The sequence below is a fragment of the Physeter macrocephalus genome, chromosome 7 (genome assembly GCF_002837175.3).
Source record: "Physeter macrocephalus isolate SW-GA chromosome 7, ASM283717v5, whole genome shotgun sequence".
NCBI lineage: Eukaryota > Metazoa > Chordata > Mammalia > Artiodactyla > Physeteridae > Physeter > Physeter macrocephalus.
Genome location: NC_041220.1, coordinates 36,151,960 through 36,168,406, shown reverse-complemented (window position 1 = coordinate 36,168,406; position 16,447 = coordinate 36,151,960). Strand labels below are relative to the sequence as shown.

Genomic DNA, 16,447 nt, shown 5'->3' with positions numbered 1-16,447 from the left:
AAGCATAAAAATCAGAAACTAGTCAGTTGCATACAGCAAACCCCAAGTCTACAATTGCTCCCAAAGTCCACCACCTCAATTTTGGGACGATTCGTTGTGTATTCAGGTATTCCACAGATGCAGGGTACATCAAGTTGATTGTGGAGATTTAATCCGCTGCTCCTGAGGCTGCTGGGAGAAATTTCCCTTTCTCTTTTTCGTTCGCACAGCTCCTGGGGTTCAGCTTTGGATTTGGCCCTGCCTCTGCATGTAGGTCACCCTCTGGCATCTGTTCTTATCCCAGACAGGAGGGGGTTAAAGGAGAGGCTGATTAGGGGGATCTGGTTACTCAGGCTGGCAGGAGGGAGGGGTATGGAATGCGGGGTGAGCCTGGGGCGGCAGAAGCCAGCATGATTTTGCAACAGCCTGAGGCATGCTGTGTGTTCTTCCAGGGAAGTTGTCCCTAGATTACAGGACTCTGGCACTGGTGGGCTGCACAGGCTACCAGGAGGGGAGGTGTGGATAGTGACCTGTGCTCGCACACAGGATATTTGGTTGGTTGCAGCAGCAGCAGCCTTAGCGTTTCATGCCCATTTCTGGTGTCCGTGCTGATAGCCGCGGCTTGTGCCCGCCTCTGGAGCTCATTTAGGCAGTGCTCTGCCTTCTTTGGGCAGACAGGGAAGGAATCCCGTCTCCTGGCACACCCTGAAGCAACAGTCTCCTGACTCTTAGCCACTTCCAAACTTTTTATCGGACTCCCTCCTTGTGAGCTGTGGCACACTCGCCCCTTTCAGGCTGTGTTCACTCAGCCAATCCCAGTCCTCTCCGTGGGATCTGAACTCCGAAGCCTGAGCCTCAGTCCCCAGCCCCCATCCACCCCAGCGGGTGAGCAGACAAGCCTCTCAGTCTGGTGAGTGCTGGTCGGCACCGATCCTCTGTGCGGGAATCTCTCTGCTTTGCCCTCCGCACCCCTGTGGCTGCGCTCTCCTCTGTGGCTCTGAAGCTTCCCCCCCGCCACCCCCTCATCTCTGCCCGCGAAAGGCCTTCCTAGTGTGTGGAAACCTCTCCTCCTTCACAGCTCCCTCCCAGAAGTGCAGGTCCCGTCCCTATTCTTTTGTCTCTGTTTTTTCTTTTTTCTTTTGCCCTCCCCACGTACGTGGGGAGTTTCTTGCCTTTTGGGAGGTCTCAGGTCTTCTGCCAGCGTTCAGTAGCTGTTCTGTAGGAGTTGTTCCACATGTAGATGTATTTCTGATGTATTTGTGGGAAGGAAGGTGATCTCCACGTCTTACTCCTCCACCATCTTGAAGGTCTCTCAGGCTTAATATTTTTACCTTCTTACAGCCAATTCTCTCTTTGTATTCATAGCACTATTCATTTAATCAATAATCAGTGTTTACATAAAATGAGTATACAGGTGTTTACTTCAGAGCCAGGTCATACTGTATAATTATATTTCCTTCCTTACCCCCCACCCCTTATCCCCAGAATTAATGATTATCTTTGTTTTTTGCTCACCTGATTTGCTATATCCATGTACTTAATTCCTTGTAAATATTCCATTAGCTCTGTCAGACATGCCCACTCATCTTTCTCCACTGATATGCCTCTCATATCAAATATTCTGTGAAGTCCTCTGTTCCTTGGAGACCTCGGTCCTACTGCTTTCTGCCCTCCTGATCTAGCTGGACAGTGTGGCTCCCTAAGCCCGCTGCAAAGCTGGACCCCAAAGACTTGTGACTTTGGTTTACTGTTCTCCAACCTTGGTCCTATGACTTTCAGATCCCGTGTCTTTCTCTTACTTTTCTCTTCCAGTAGTTTTGTAGGAAAAGGTGCCAAGGAAGTAAATTCTTTGATTTCTTGCACATCTGAAAATGCCTTTATTCTACTCTCACATGTGATTTTTGCAATGGATAATATAGAAGTTGAACATTTCTTTTAGATTTTTAAAGGCATTGTTCTGTTATATTTTAAAACTCAGTTTTGCTATTGAGAAATCTGATGCCATTCTAATTATGTGTTTTGTGTATGATTTCTTTTTTCCATCCTCTGTGGATATTCTTAGGTTATTTTCTTTATCTACAATGTTTGGACATTTTGTCATTATGTACTTTGGTGTGGGTCTTTCCTTGTGCTGAGTACTTGGTGTGCTCTTTTAATGAGGATAAATGTTTCTATTTTTTGTATTATTTCACTGATAATTATCTCCCTTTTGTTTATTGTTTTGTTTTATTTGTTTACTTTGCCCTGTCTCTTTTTCCTGGATCCTATTCAGTCAAGAGTTAGACTGCCAGGATTGATCCTTTGTCAGTGATGTTTTATTCCCTACTTGCCATTTCTTGTTGTGTGTGGGTTTATTTTTGTTGTTTTATTTTTCTGGGAGATTTTCTTAATTATAGCCTTCTAAACTTTCTTTTTCACTTTTTGGTTTGAAAATTTTTGAATATTTTGTATTTTTTATTTCCGAAAGCTCTTCCTTGATCTTTGAGCTTTTCCATAGCATCTTGTTCTTGTTTTAAGCATTATCTTTATTAATGTCTCCAAGGACATTAATTAGAATTGTTTTTACAATTGTCTTTTTCTCCATCAAGATCTCTGCATCCTTTGGGTTTATTTCTTCCCTTTGTCTATTTTACACTCTCTTTTTCATGTGGGAGACTTTCTGTTAGTAACTAACAATCCTTGGTCCTAGGTGAGGCAATAGCAAAGTCAGAATCTCTGGGTGGATCTCATTGACCAGCACACTTGGCTTTCAGACGAACCAGAGAAGAACCTGACTACTTTGCAGGATGACATACAAATAATGGTATATAGAGAGAGTTTTTTTCCCTTTGGGAGGAGATTTCATTTCTTCAGGGACAGTCCCTGGATATTACTTACTCTTAGTATGAATATCAGACATTGTTTTGCCTGGGAGTGAAGAGAAATGGGCAAGGGGACTTGATTGTTCTGTATTTTGAGTTTAAAAGAATCTTTAAGCTGTTTTTAGCTCGATATCTCACCCTGCCCTTTGCCATGTTTTGAGCTTCTCCTTGGTTATATGAGGGCAAATCTGTCTCACTCATCCTTATCTCTTTACAAATGCAGAATGCATTTTAATCTATGATTTCCTCTGGCCCACTTATCTGTAACCACTTCTCAATCTGCTTGCATTTTCCAGAAATTTGTTGAAATTTCTCCCCCACTCCATTCACTAATATCTTCTCACATTTTCTCTTTTAGCCTTATCAACATATACCTTATTTTAAATTCTTTTGCCATCATTACAGCAGAATGTCTAGAGGAAGAGGAAATAAAATGTGTGTAGATATAACCAGAAGTCATAGCTCTTCCTTTCAGAGGTGTTATGATTTTGGCTGACATTTTTGTTTCTCTTGGAATTTCAGTAGGAACACTTAATTCTGAGTATACATTTAATATATTGTTGAGAGAGAGTTTTGAAAAATCCTCTACCACCATCTTAAGTATTAAGGCAATCAGAAATGATTCTGCCTGGTCAAAGTCTCATTTAAACTTTAACATGGTAAGAAGCAGCTTTCCACCAGTGGTAGAGTAGGAGAACTATGCTCTGAACTAGAATGGGACTGTTTTTATCTGGTCAGCTTCATTTATTGTCTCTGCTGATACACTAATCAGGGCAGCAGTTCTGGAACATGGAACCAGTTGGACCAGCTAAGAGTTTTACAAACTTACCATGGAACCAGCTAAGAGTTTTACAAAACCTGCCCAGGAGCTGTCACAGAAAACTTGAGCTCCCTTAGAAGTTATGTGTAGAATTTCAGTGGATCTACCTTCATAATTTTTCATTTTTTCTTCAAACCATTGACTTGTCCTTTTGTTTTGAAACAGAATCATATTTCTTTCTGTATCAAAGAATCTTGCTTTTTTAACCTGACATAGGCATTACACGGAACCCCTGAAGTTGTAATACTGTGAAAATAAGAGTGGTTATGGCTATAGTGGAAGAATCAACAGAGCCATAACTTTGATGTCTTGGCTGAGACTTTAGTATGACATTGGGGAGGGGCAGGCAGCAGGGGCAGAGAACATGAGGAGTTGATTATTTTTAGTAAAATTTCTCCATGTGTACCTGACTTATGTTCATGCTAACAAAATAAACTTTCTACATGGAATTATTCCTATGCTCTAGAAATGTGAAATTTAAATAGTTGTTCTACTGATGTCCCAACTTCAATAGTGTAGAAGGCAGCCTGTGTTCTTCGTGAACAGTAGATAAGTAGTGATCATTTGCTACTAAGTGGAATTTAAACCAACAAAAAGTTGATGCTTATTTTACATCATTTTAAACATTTAAGGTTGGAAGATAAAGAACACTTATCAGGTAAGCTAACAATGGAAAATAAAGTAGAAATGTGTCAACTTCCAAGTCTCAGTTTCTTAAAAGATAGTATCACCAACTGGCTAAGACTAATTCCACTTCTGAAATGAAGATCATCTTCCGATTGACAGCTTACTTTATTACTCAGCTACCCTCCTGGAACTCATAGTGTTTAGAGGGGAGTGAAAAGCTAATGATTATATGTTAGGGTGTGATATATACACAGTAAGAGAGACATATTGAAAAGTATCATATAGTAGAGCACAAGCTTTCCAGTCAACCAAGTCCTGCGCTTGAATACTGGCTCTGTCATCTGATACATTTATAATCTTGAGCAAATCTTGAGAAACCAGCACTCAAAATATATTAAAGAAAATCAAATAAGGCAGCACATCTACCCTCAGGGAACTTATAGGAGAGGCAGACAAATCATTAAGAAGAAAGGGTGATGATTGCTATGGTGGAAGAATGTACAGGGTGCTATGGGGTAGAGAAAGGAGCATCTAAATCAGTTGAGAGGCCAGTGAAATCTTACAGAGATGTGAGCTTTGAAAGACAAAGATGGTGTAGGGACCGGAATTCCAGGCAGAAGCTGTGTCATAGAAGGTCATGTGTATGTGTGCAAGGCTTGTATTCCTTCTTGTAGACATGGAAAGCTAAGGAAAGGTTTTAAATAGGGGAGTCAGGTTTTCAAACCAGGATTTTCGATAGAGCAATTGAGGAGTTGCAGTGTGGGGGATGAGAGGAGCAGGTGCGACTTACAGTAGGCAGATTGACGAGTAACAAGTACTCCAGTTGAGAAAAGATATAATGAATACACAGAATGCCAGGTAAAGATGATGAGGGGATGAGGCTACAATGACCAACTTGTCCTAGTTTGCCTAGGACTGTCCTGTTTTAAAAAAACTGAAAGTCCCATGCCCCGGGAAACCTTTCAGTTCCTGCAAAGCAAGATGGTTGATCAGCCCATCTGAGGCTCTGAAGGTAGGAGTGAAATGGATGGGGACACTGATCCAAGTCATATTCAGATGATAAAATCTGTAAGACTCATAACTAGTTGGATGTTGTCAGGGTGGTGACAGAAAGGGAGAAGTTGAAGACACTAATCAGGTTTCTAAGTTGGTTGCTGGAGTAGCAAGTTGTACCATCATCTGAGAGGGATTGAACCACTGTGTGTAAATTCTTTCAAATCATGGACTTTTACCTCTACTTTATAGTCCTAGTCAATAATGCCTCTTTTGCACATGTATTATTCATGGCAGTTCCCGCTCTTAATTCTACAATTTTGATTGATTTGCAATATAGATCTGAAAAAATAATAATACAAAGCAATCTTTTAGTGGCTCTATCTTTTGTTAGTGCAGTAACATGGAAATATGTAGCAGTACCCAGGCCATGTCTCCAGGCTGGAGGCAATCTCCTTATCTAAAAAACAGGTGCTGGGCTTCCCTGGTGGCGCAGGGGTTGAGAGTCCGCCTGCCGATGCAGGGGACACGGGTTCGTGCCCCAGTCCGGGAAGATCCCACATGCCGCGGAGCGGCTGGGCCCGTGAGCCGTGGCCGCTGAGCCTGCGCGTCCGGAGCCTGTGCTCCGCAATGGGAGAGGCCACAACAGTGAGAGGCCCGCGTACCGCAAAAAAACAAAAAACAGGTGCTGGTGTTTGTACTTTTTAGGTTGTTCTTAGTAAAAAGGACTGAATTTTACAATCGGTCTCCTAGAGAGAGTTCATCTGTTTTAAATACTTCACGACCCCTAGTCTTTGGATTTGATTCCCTAAATGTGTCAAAAACAAATACATTTCAGGCTACCATTCTTATGAAATAAATTTTAAATAATGCCATTTAGAAAAGTCAGGGGGGACGTAAAAGTAGCTAGTCAGCTCATTTTAAAATTTTCAACTGGATATTTCATATTTATGTTGTTTTCTTATTCTCTGAATGATGGATAACATTCCTTGATTCTTTTCCAAACCAGCTTGATTGTACAAGCCACAGATAAAGGGATACCCAGGCTTTCTGGTACAACTGTGATCGAGATACAAGTGACTGATACAAATGACAATGCCCCGGCTTTTCTCCACTCTGAAGCAGTGGAAGTTGCAGAAAGTAAGTGTGGTGATTTGAAATATCAAACTTGTATAATATCATCTACCATTTTTTCAGCTGGGTGCTATGTGAAATATAAGTACTAATCCTCAACAACCACATAACATAAATAGTTTTTAATCTTCATTTTACAGAATAGAAAACGGAGGGTCAGAAGTTAAATATCAAATGTCAAAGAAGTTAAAGTTGGGATTTGCATTCAAACCAGCAGGAGGCTGGTTTCCCAAGGTCAAACCACCATTCCACACAGCTTCTTTTCGTGTATGGACATTGCTTAAAAGTGAAATCTCTATGAAGAGCATCTTTTGTTGACTGTGTTGCTCACCCTAAAGCTCCCCTGAGAGGAAGTGATGTTCTTAGACTAATAACTCTGTTAGTCTTTGTGTTGCTGAACTCAGGTCTGGCTGCTCACCACTCGAAAGCCAAACTCAAGAGGCAAGTGTTGGTAGAAAGGAAAGGCTGCTTTTTTTCAGGAGGCCAGTAATTAGGAGGGGAAAACATACTTGTGTCCAAAGGCCAATTCCCCACTGCTGATCAGGGGGCAAGAGCTTCTAAAGGGGAGTTTCACGGGTGTATAGCCAGAGGGAGGGGGCAACGTGCAGAGCACAGTCAGCTCTGAGGATCATGTTGAAATTGGTCATGTGGTGGTCTGATCAGCATCATCTTGATTGCTTTAAGCCCAGTTAATCTTCAGTTCCAGGGTCAGTTTGTTCCCATTTCTTTAAGGCTGATTCTCAGAATTGTGGCAGCTTATGTCATGGCTACAGCCTGGCCATCATGTAGTTAACTTCTTGATCTGGTAGAGGTTTCAGTATCTACAAAACAGCTCAAAGAATATGGCCCAGAATATTATTTATAGCCCTTGAGGAGGAGCTAAAGGTCCTTGACCATGCTTAATGACTAAACTATTATGATTTTGTCCTGTTTGACTACTTTTCTTTTGTTTCTCTATTTCCTCACTTCTCTGATTAAATTTATTCTTTTATTTTTTTCATTTTTTGGTCATGCCACGTGGCTTGTGGGATCTTAGTTTCCCTACCAGGAATTGAACCCGGGCCCTCAGCAGTGAAAGCACAGAGTCCTAACCACTGGACAACCAGGGAATTCCCTAAATCTATTCTTTGACTAAAGTTTTTCTACAGACAAAAGAAAGGGGGAGGACATGGGGGAAAATCTGTCCCAAGAAAGCCCCATAGGGTTCTGCTCAGTTTTATTTGCAGTACACTAATGACAGGTAACAGGTGAAGGGAGTTGGATATTCTTCGCACAGAGTTATCATTTTCCTCTAGTGTAAACTAAACTTCAACATTTGCAGAAAAATTTTACCACATTAATGGTAGAGGTTGAAAATACAAAGTTTTATGTTATATTCTGATTAGTCTTAATTGTTTGGGTCTCTGGGTTATATGAAGACTCCATAGTCTGTGATCTCAAAGTTGTTTGTGGTCAATGGCTGTACTGGTAAAACCCAACCCAACTTTTTATAGTTGAAGTTGCAAATAGTGGCCCTTCACTATCCTCTCTCCTTTCACTCTTAATATCCAACTTCTTCCTAAAACGTGCCTAACATTTTGTCATGTTCACTTCCCAAACAAATTATAAACATCACTGCTCACAGAGGGCTATATTCCAGACATTTTTATATATAAGGATACCTACAAATATTTTTTAAAATCTAAAATACTCTACCAATAAAAAATTGTCTAGTTTCACCTCTCACCGATTGGATATATTTTTCCCAGCTTTTACTGAAGGTAAGAGTACATGCACTGGAATCAAAATGCAGCAATGTGCCCAGGATAAATATATCACAAGAACAAGCTGTATAAATCAGAACATAGCGAAAGGGGTCAAGTGTGGTTGGTTCATGTCAAAAATGTTCAAATTTGAAACATGAAAATTATGAGTCTCTCACACAGTGGAACTATTCTGAATGCCTTGGCATCTTCTTTCCACCTGCACCATACCTGTCAGCTCCAAAACAAAGTCCCTGTCTTGGCAGTTTAGGCTAGAGAACATATATGACATGTGAGACAATTACCATGTCATCTATTTGTGATTTTTTTTGGTGAATAATATTAGATCTGTTTTCATCACTAGTATGATGTATACTTTCTATAGTCTTGATAATTTTGAGAGTCAGATTTTAAGAGAAGGAAGCAGTGTGTGCCACTCAAAAGAAATAATTTTATAAAAATGAATACAAGGAACTAAGTATCTATTTCTAACTTCAGTATCCAAATATTTTCATTTAAATCTTGCCTACTTTTCAGAAATTTATGTTTTGTATTAATGATTTGAGTAATAACCTTCTTCCCACCCACATCCCCGTTAATATATGGTTTTGATCTAGAAACTATATAGTACAAATAAGTGGCTTAGAATGTTTCTTGGTGCTGGAATTGTGTTATAAACATATGATGAAAAGTGTAATATAAAAATTGAATATACCCTACTTCCTCAATTCCATACTCAGTGGTAAATTTTCACTTTTATTGGGCTCATAAATTCTTCAGAGTTTTTGTTCAGTTCATAATGAGCCTTGTATGAGAAATCATGCCAATAAATAGCAAATCATGTTGGACTTAAAATCAAAATGTTTGGATTGAAGTGTTAAAGAAAAATATTTCAAAGGATGACTTTTAATGGAGACTGACAGTGGTCATGACTATTTCAGATTCTTTGCCTGGTGTAATTGTGACTCAGATATCAGTTCATGATGTGGATTTGAATCCAGCTTTCATCTTCAGTTTCGTCAAAGAGAGTAATCCTGGAACTAAGTTCGCTATTGATCGGAACACTGGGGTAGTGGTGCTAGTGAAAACACTGGACTTTGAAGAAGCTACTGAATATGAGCTGCATATCCAAATTTCAGATTTGGTGCACCACACGGAGGGGACACTCATCGTCCATGTGCTGGACGTCAATGATAACCCACCAGTATTTTCTCAAGATTCTTACCAGGTAGAGAACTTAAAGAGATGTTGAAACTGTAGCCAAAACTTGAAAGAATAGGGAATAATGTTGACAGTAATTTAGACGAATAGTATCCACTGTTTTTACTGCCTAAATTGTTGCTGAGAGTTTTATATTTAATATTATGGAGGATAGAAGTACATATGGAATTGAATATCACATTCAATTCAATTTCTTAGGTATGTATCACAAATCATCATATGAAAGTATGTCACCATTTTTCTAGTTTAGGGATTGGGATCCAGTTGTTCATAATAATTGGAACTTGCCTAATATTTGCAAAGCCACAAATAAGACAATAAGGTAGTTTGGATTATCTGCAGTTAATTTGAGGAAACCTTTTCTTTCCTAGGCATATATTTTTGAATATATTGATTAACATTTTGCAGAAACAAATCATGAACAAAACTGTACAGTGTAAACTGTAGATTTTAGAGCATAGTATATGTTTATAGAAGTAAGGACAATGATAGCATTCACCTAAGTACTTGGATATGGGCTCCAGGACTCTTGAATGTAACAAATGCAAGGTTTACCTGTAAACACAGGAGAGAAGCTAACCTAAGTAATGATCTTCTGTGAAGGCTTGTTAAATAATACAATGTTCATAATTATAAAATGTACAGTATAATAATACATTAGTAAATGCATTAGCTGTCCTCTACCACACAGAAATAATTTTTAGAAGGAAACTTTTTCATAATAAAAGTCAAAACTGAATGAAAAATTTTAAAAGTTTTTGTTTTTCTGAATTCTGGAACTACTAATACAATCTTCTTAATATGTCCACTCTATAAATTAATCTGCCTAAAAACGTCAGGTTCTCTGTCTTTTCTATAAGCAAAATGAATAAAAGGGCCTCAGGTTCTGACCCTGTTCATAAAAATAGCCACAACCTTTAAGCACAGTGCCCAACTCCCTCTTTTTCCCTCAGGTCACCATTTCCGAATCGGTGCCTGTGGGTCACTCAGTGCTGACCGTGGTGGCCACAGATGTGGAAAGCAACGAGAACGTTTCTTACAGGATCCTTTCTTCTTCTGAGGCATTTTCAATTGATCCTACAAATGGTGAGTTATTTATAGTGGCTTTAGCATTCATAGGTTTGCGTTACAGGGTGGAAACCTGAAATAATCCTTTCCAAATGTGCCTAAAATAGCCCCCCACCTCCATCCCCACACGCTGGTATCAAAGACACCACCTTCTTATTTCTCTTCATGTCAAATGCTGTGGTAGCAGGTCCTGGTGCTATTTCTCTTCTCCAACATCTCAATGGCTGAAAAGCGAAAGGACCTGATTAGATAAATGCTGGCAAATGCACAGAAGTTCAGAGACCTTAGTATAGTAAATACCAGCTCATCCAGCCAGCCAAGCACAGTTGAGGTAATTAGCCCAGGCCTCAACAACAATCAAAATGAAGTCAAAGGGGTTCATTTAGAACTGAAGACTTCGTGTTACCAGAGTTTAAAAGCTTTTTTTCCAAGCCAAGTACAAGAAGTTCAGTAACAGCATCACATATTCAACAGGACCAAAAAAACAAAAAACAAAAAGGAAAATTATTTGAGCATCTCTCCTAAGTGAAAACCATTGAGGATGTTATGGTTTCTTTGATGCCTCCCAAGGCTCTTCGTTTTGTTACAAGAGATCAAGACATTTGTGGCTGTGAAATGCATTCAGGCAAGTGATTTCAGGTTAGAAAAGTTAAGCATTGTATAGAGAAAATTTAACAGCAAGTAGACATTAAAAGCTAAATTTGATAAAGATGAATAATTAGCAAAGTGCTGTCCCTAGCAGAGCACATGCTAGAAAAGAACAGGGCTGGGACACGTTACACTGTGTGTTCCCCATCTCCACCCACCACTGTGTTGTTTCACAAGTGAGAGCTGACTTATAAGTCAAACTCTGGATGATCGATGTTAATTAGGTTTACTCTGCTGATCACTTTGCAATTACACAAATATCGAATCCTTATGTTGTACACCTGAAACTAATATAATGTTTTATGTCAATTATATTCTCAATTTTAAAAAGTTAACCTCGGGATTACCTGAAGGGAGAATTTAGTCACAAAATACCAGTATGAGGCCCTCAGAGTATGGTAATGGGGAGAAGTAGGTAATGTTGCCACACAGCCTGTAGATGAATGGTTACTCTGTGGACTCGAACATGTCAAGAATTTGGCTTTCCTCTCTCTCTCTGTCTCTCTCTCTGCCGCAGCAGACTGCAGTGTGAGGTAGTCCCTCTGAGCACTCAATCCTGGCAACACTTTTGCTTGATATGCATTATCAACAAACTTTACATTGATTAGAATGTTTTTAAAATCTTGAATATTATCAGGTCAACTGAGTTCATGGTGGGACCCAAACTGAAATGTGGCATTTAAAAGATACCATTTGGGGGCTTCCCTGGGGCTTCCCTGGTGGCGCAGTGGTTGAGAGTCCGCCTGCCGATGCAGGGGACACGGGTTCGTGCCCCGGTCCAGGAAGATCCCACATGCCGCGGAGCGGCTAGGCCTGTGAGCCATGGCCGCTGAGCCTGCGCGTCCGGAGCCTGTGCTCCGCAACGGGAGAGGCCACAGCAGTGAGAGGCCCGCGTACCGCAAAAAAAATAAATAAATAAATAAAAGATACCATTTTGTATTCTTTCTTTGTGACCATACTTAAAACACATTTTCCTTAGAAAAATATCGTTACTTACATACTTATAAATATTATATATTTCTATATGTAAGATGATAAAACGTACTACACATATTTCATCAATTGGGGAAAAATCCACTTGCTGAATTAAACAAGAGCTTTAGGAAAAGCATCTCTAGAATTAAGCAATAGTTGTAAGTCTACATTATCATATTTACTACTTTCATTTGACTAGCATGAGTGCCATCCAGCATTTCCAGAATGAATATCTTTATGCCAGAATGTCTCTATACATGTGTCTATGCGTGGTAGAATGGGGTATAAATTATTCAAATAAGAATACATTTTCTTTAAAAAGTAATAATAGAACAATTTACTATACAAAAATAAAATTTTAAAAAAATTGTGGCAAAGTCATCTTTAAGCAGCACACATATGTAATAGCGTGAATGCCATGAATATTATTTCTGAATCTTTAGTGTTACAAAAGTATAAATATAATAATCTAAATTTTCTATTTGGAGTTACCTTTGGTTGTAACTAACAGATATCTTTACATATTAGTAAATATTTGCTGACTAAGATGATCATGAAAATTTTACTTCACAACATTGAAAGGCTATGTCTTGTTTCCCAGGCACAGTATATACTATCAATCCTGTCTTACTTCTGGACAGAAAATCAACAATTCGATTTCTTGTTGAAGCCAGTGATGGTGGAATTCCTGACCTGAAGGCTGTTACCTTAGTGGAGATAGAAATACAAGATGTGAACAATTATGCCCCTGAGTTTGCAATAGAATATTATAATCTTAGCTTGAGTGAAGACACTCCAATTGGAAGCACACTTGTCACCTTTTCAACTGTTGACCATGACTGGACCCATGAAAACACTCATGTTGAATATTCCATCATCAGTGGTAATTCACAGAACAATTTCCATGTGGAAACTAGTTTCCTTCATTCAGAATATACTTACAAGCAAGTTGGTTACCTGGTGTTGATTAACAATCTGGACAGAGAAGCAACGGCCAGTCATAAGCTTGTCCTTCTGGCATCTGACCATGGCTGCCCTCCACTGAGTTCCTCAGCTACTGTGTCAATAGCAGTACTCGATGTGGATGATAACCCACCTGCATTCAGCAGTCTGGAATATCATGCCCACATCAAGGAAGGTGCCCCTCGAGGGAGTCCCGTCACTGTGGTCTCAGCAAGTGACTGTGATGTGGCTTCACATGCAGAAATCGTCTACCACCTAATCTCTGGAAATGAGAAGGGGCATTTTCACTTAGAAGAAAAAACTGGAGTTCTTTATTTGATTAAACCTTTGGATTATGAAGAAACGATAAAATTTACTTTAACTGTCCAAGCTTCAGATGAAGAAAAGAAGCATTTTTCTTTTGCAGTTGTGTTTGTCAATGTCCTGGATGAGAATGACCATGCACCTCAGTTTATGTTCCCAAACTTGAACTGTGCTGTTCCTGAAAATCTTCCTGTTTTCTCCACCATATGTTCTGTAAATGCTTTGGACTTTGACGCAGGTCCTTATGGAGACTTGACCTATTCTATAGTTTCACCCTGTTCTCTCCCTCATGAGATGCCGCATGATCATGACCTCTTCCTCATTGACCCCTTATCAGGGGATATTCGTGCTCAGCAAGTCCTTGACTATGAACATGACAAAAAATACTGCCTCACAGTTCAGGCCAAAGACAAGGGTGACTCAACAGCCTCCTTAATGGTTTGGGTGGATATTGAAGGGATAGATGAGTTTGAACCCATTTTCACTCAGGATCAATATTTTTTCAACCTCCCAGAAAAGAGTAATGTAACACAGTTGATTGGCAGAGTGGAAGCATCAGATGCAGATGCTGGTATTGATGGAGTTATTCTTTACTCCCTCGAAACTCCATCTCCCTTCTTTTCAGTAAATAAAACTAATGGAAATATTTATTTAAGTAGAGCCCTTCCCCTAATAAAAAGTCAAGTCAGCAAAGAAGACACCATCGGAATGAAAATAATTGCTCGTAGCCCCAAGCCAGACTCCAGGTTTACATCTTGTACTGTTTTTGTGAATGTGTCTTTTTCCTCAGAAGGAAAACACTCCACAGATTCAGCTATTAGCTTTTTGATCAGTCTCACTGTCTCCTTTTTGGTGTTTTTGTTACTTGTCTTCGTTCTAATTGTACTGATTTTAAGACATAAACAAAAAGAGGCAATAAACAATTATGAAGAAAAGAAAACATCATCATCCTTAGATATCAGTGTGAGACCGACCAGGGATGCCAGCATGCTGAAACCCTTCCAAAAAACTAATGAGAGTGATAATGAGGTAGTGGCTGTGGACTCCATGCCTGAATGGTTGAGTTTAATAAGAATTATGGAGAAGGACATTGCACATCTGTACAGGCACTCAAACTCCAGTGGTCACTATTCTGTGGAAGGAGAAACTGCAGAAGATAAGGAAATCCAGAGGATAAATGAGCACCCTTACAGAAAGGACTCTGACCCAGCTCTGAGTGATCGGGAGTCCAGGGTGCCAGACTCCGGCATTCCAAGGGAATCAGACCAGCTCTCTTGTTTGTCTGGGGAAACTGATGTGGCGGTCACTGCTGAAACAACAGAAACCAGCCATACATTTGAGGATCAAGGAGAGGGCTGTGGCACTACTTATGTTCAAAATAACGTCTTACTCCAGCCTCTAAAGAAGAGAGAGGTAAAAGTGGGCATCCTGGCTGATGTCAGAAAAGAGGCCGTCTTTATTTCAGGTGATCAGGAAGCAGGATGTGCAGCCCTTTCAGTCCACAGAAACTCTGATCATGATGTAAGAGGCAACTATCACTGGGATTATCTCCTCAGTTGGGAACCCAAGTTCCAACCTCTTGCATCAGTATTTAATGATATTGCAGAACTAAAGGATGAGCACTTACATATGCCTGGCATTCCAAAGGAGAAGAAATCTTTTGTTTTTCCACCACCTTTGATAACAGCAGTAGCCCAGCCCGGGATTAAAGCAGTTCCACCAAGAATGCCAGCCATAACCCCGGGGCAGGGACTTCGGAAATACCCACACTCCCCCATTCGCTGTCATCAAAGTTCTCTGCCAGAAGCCATGACGCCCAGTTTTTCTCCATCCCTTTCTCTGCTGACCACACAGACCCCTGCCATAACCCCGCTGCTGTCAGACGGAGAATTATTAGGAACACATCTGAGCGGTACATGCCATGAACCTAAAGCAGCAGATGAAGCTCAAATATAAAACAATTGTGATGTCAAGCACCTGCTCTCCATTGGTCATGAATGATTGGACAAAACACTCCTAAGTGAGCTCCTTGAGGTTGGGTTCATTTATCTATGAGTGAGGGATATAATTTAGTCTAGGTTTTTAGAACCTCTCATTTAAGTTTAGAGAATTTGTTTCAGTCTTAATGAGAAGTTACCCTGTCTTTTAACCTTTATGTTTTGCTCTCAGGACTCAAGTTTGTATATATTAAGTAGTGTATATTCTGTCACACCTGGTCTTCTGTATGGTTAGATTTCCAAAGGACACAGTGAACTTGGCTGACTGCCAAAACGTTTATATGAAAATAAATGGAAATAAAGTATACTGTATTCTGGTCACTTTACTGCTGATTATTCTGCTATTTATAAAACAAATTAGTAAAGACTGAAGAAAAAATGAGTGTAGGACAGAAAGTAGCAGAGAGGGGAAATTTGGAAGGATAAACAAGTCGTAAAGTGAAGCAGTTTTCTGCACATCTGATATACTTGGAGATGCATTTCCCCATTTTCCCTATAAGCCGCACTTGGGGAGTTTAGCCATAATTTGAATTTACTATGGTGTCTTTTGGAAATCTAATGAGAAATTAAGAATGAAATTTGTCATACCTCTGTGCCAAATAAGAAAATTATTCTTGATTAAATGAATCAGAAATGCATGTTCTTAATGGAGAGCCAGTATTGATAAAAGCAATAATGTGTGGTTGGCTGCCACTGAAGACATATTTCCTTGGCCTTCTTTATAAATAAAATGATTTTTTTTTCAATGCTCTGTCTTATAACATGGTACGGGTACAGACACTAAACTCCGAAGATTAATTTGTGTATAGTTCTTCATTTTATTTTCTTCTACATTCAGTAACTTTTGGTGAGAAATAATTTATCCACTCAATGTCAGTTTAAAAATTTTCAGAAAAAATTGTTATTTGCTAATAATAAATTTCATAGGGTAATGTAGCAATATATATATATATATACACACACATATATATATACATATATATATATATATATTTTTTTTTTTTTTTTTTTTTGCGGTGCGCGGGCCTCTCACTGTTGTGGCCTCTCCCGTTGCTGAGCACAGGCTCCGGACGCGCAGGCTCAGCGGCCACGGCTCACGGGCCCAGCCGCTCCGCG

General features: G+C 39.7%; 1 protein-coding gene across 2 annotated transcripts in view; it reads left to right on the top strand.

The window, feature by feature from the left end:
- DCHS2 (dachsous cadherin-related 2) overlaps positions 1-15,918 on the top strand; it is a 299,819-nt gene extending 283,901 nt beyond the window's left edge. For both annotated transcript variants that reach the window (XM_024126701.2, XM_024126700.2), the window contains 4 exons: positions 6,290-6,420; positions 9,098-9,384; positions 10,331-10,463; positions 12,670-15,918. In XM_024126701.2, the coding sequence (XP_023982469.1) occupies positions 6,290-6,420; positions 9,098-9,384; positions 10,331-10,463; positions 12,670-15,290 (3,172 nt within the window). In that variant the 3' untranslated portion in view covers positions 15,291-15,918. The remainder of the gene's footprint in view (positions 1-6,289; positions 6,421-9,097; positions 9,385-10,330; positions 10,464-12,669) is intronic.
- Positions 15,919-16,447: the final 529 nt, after the last annotated feature.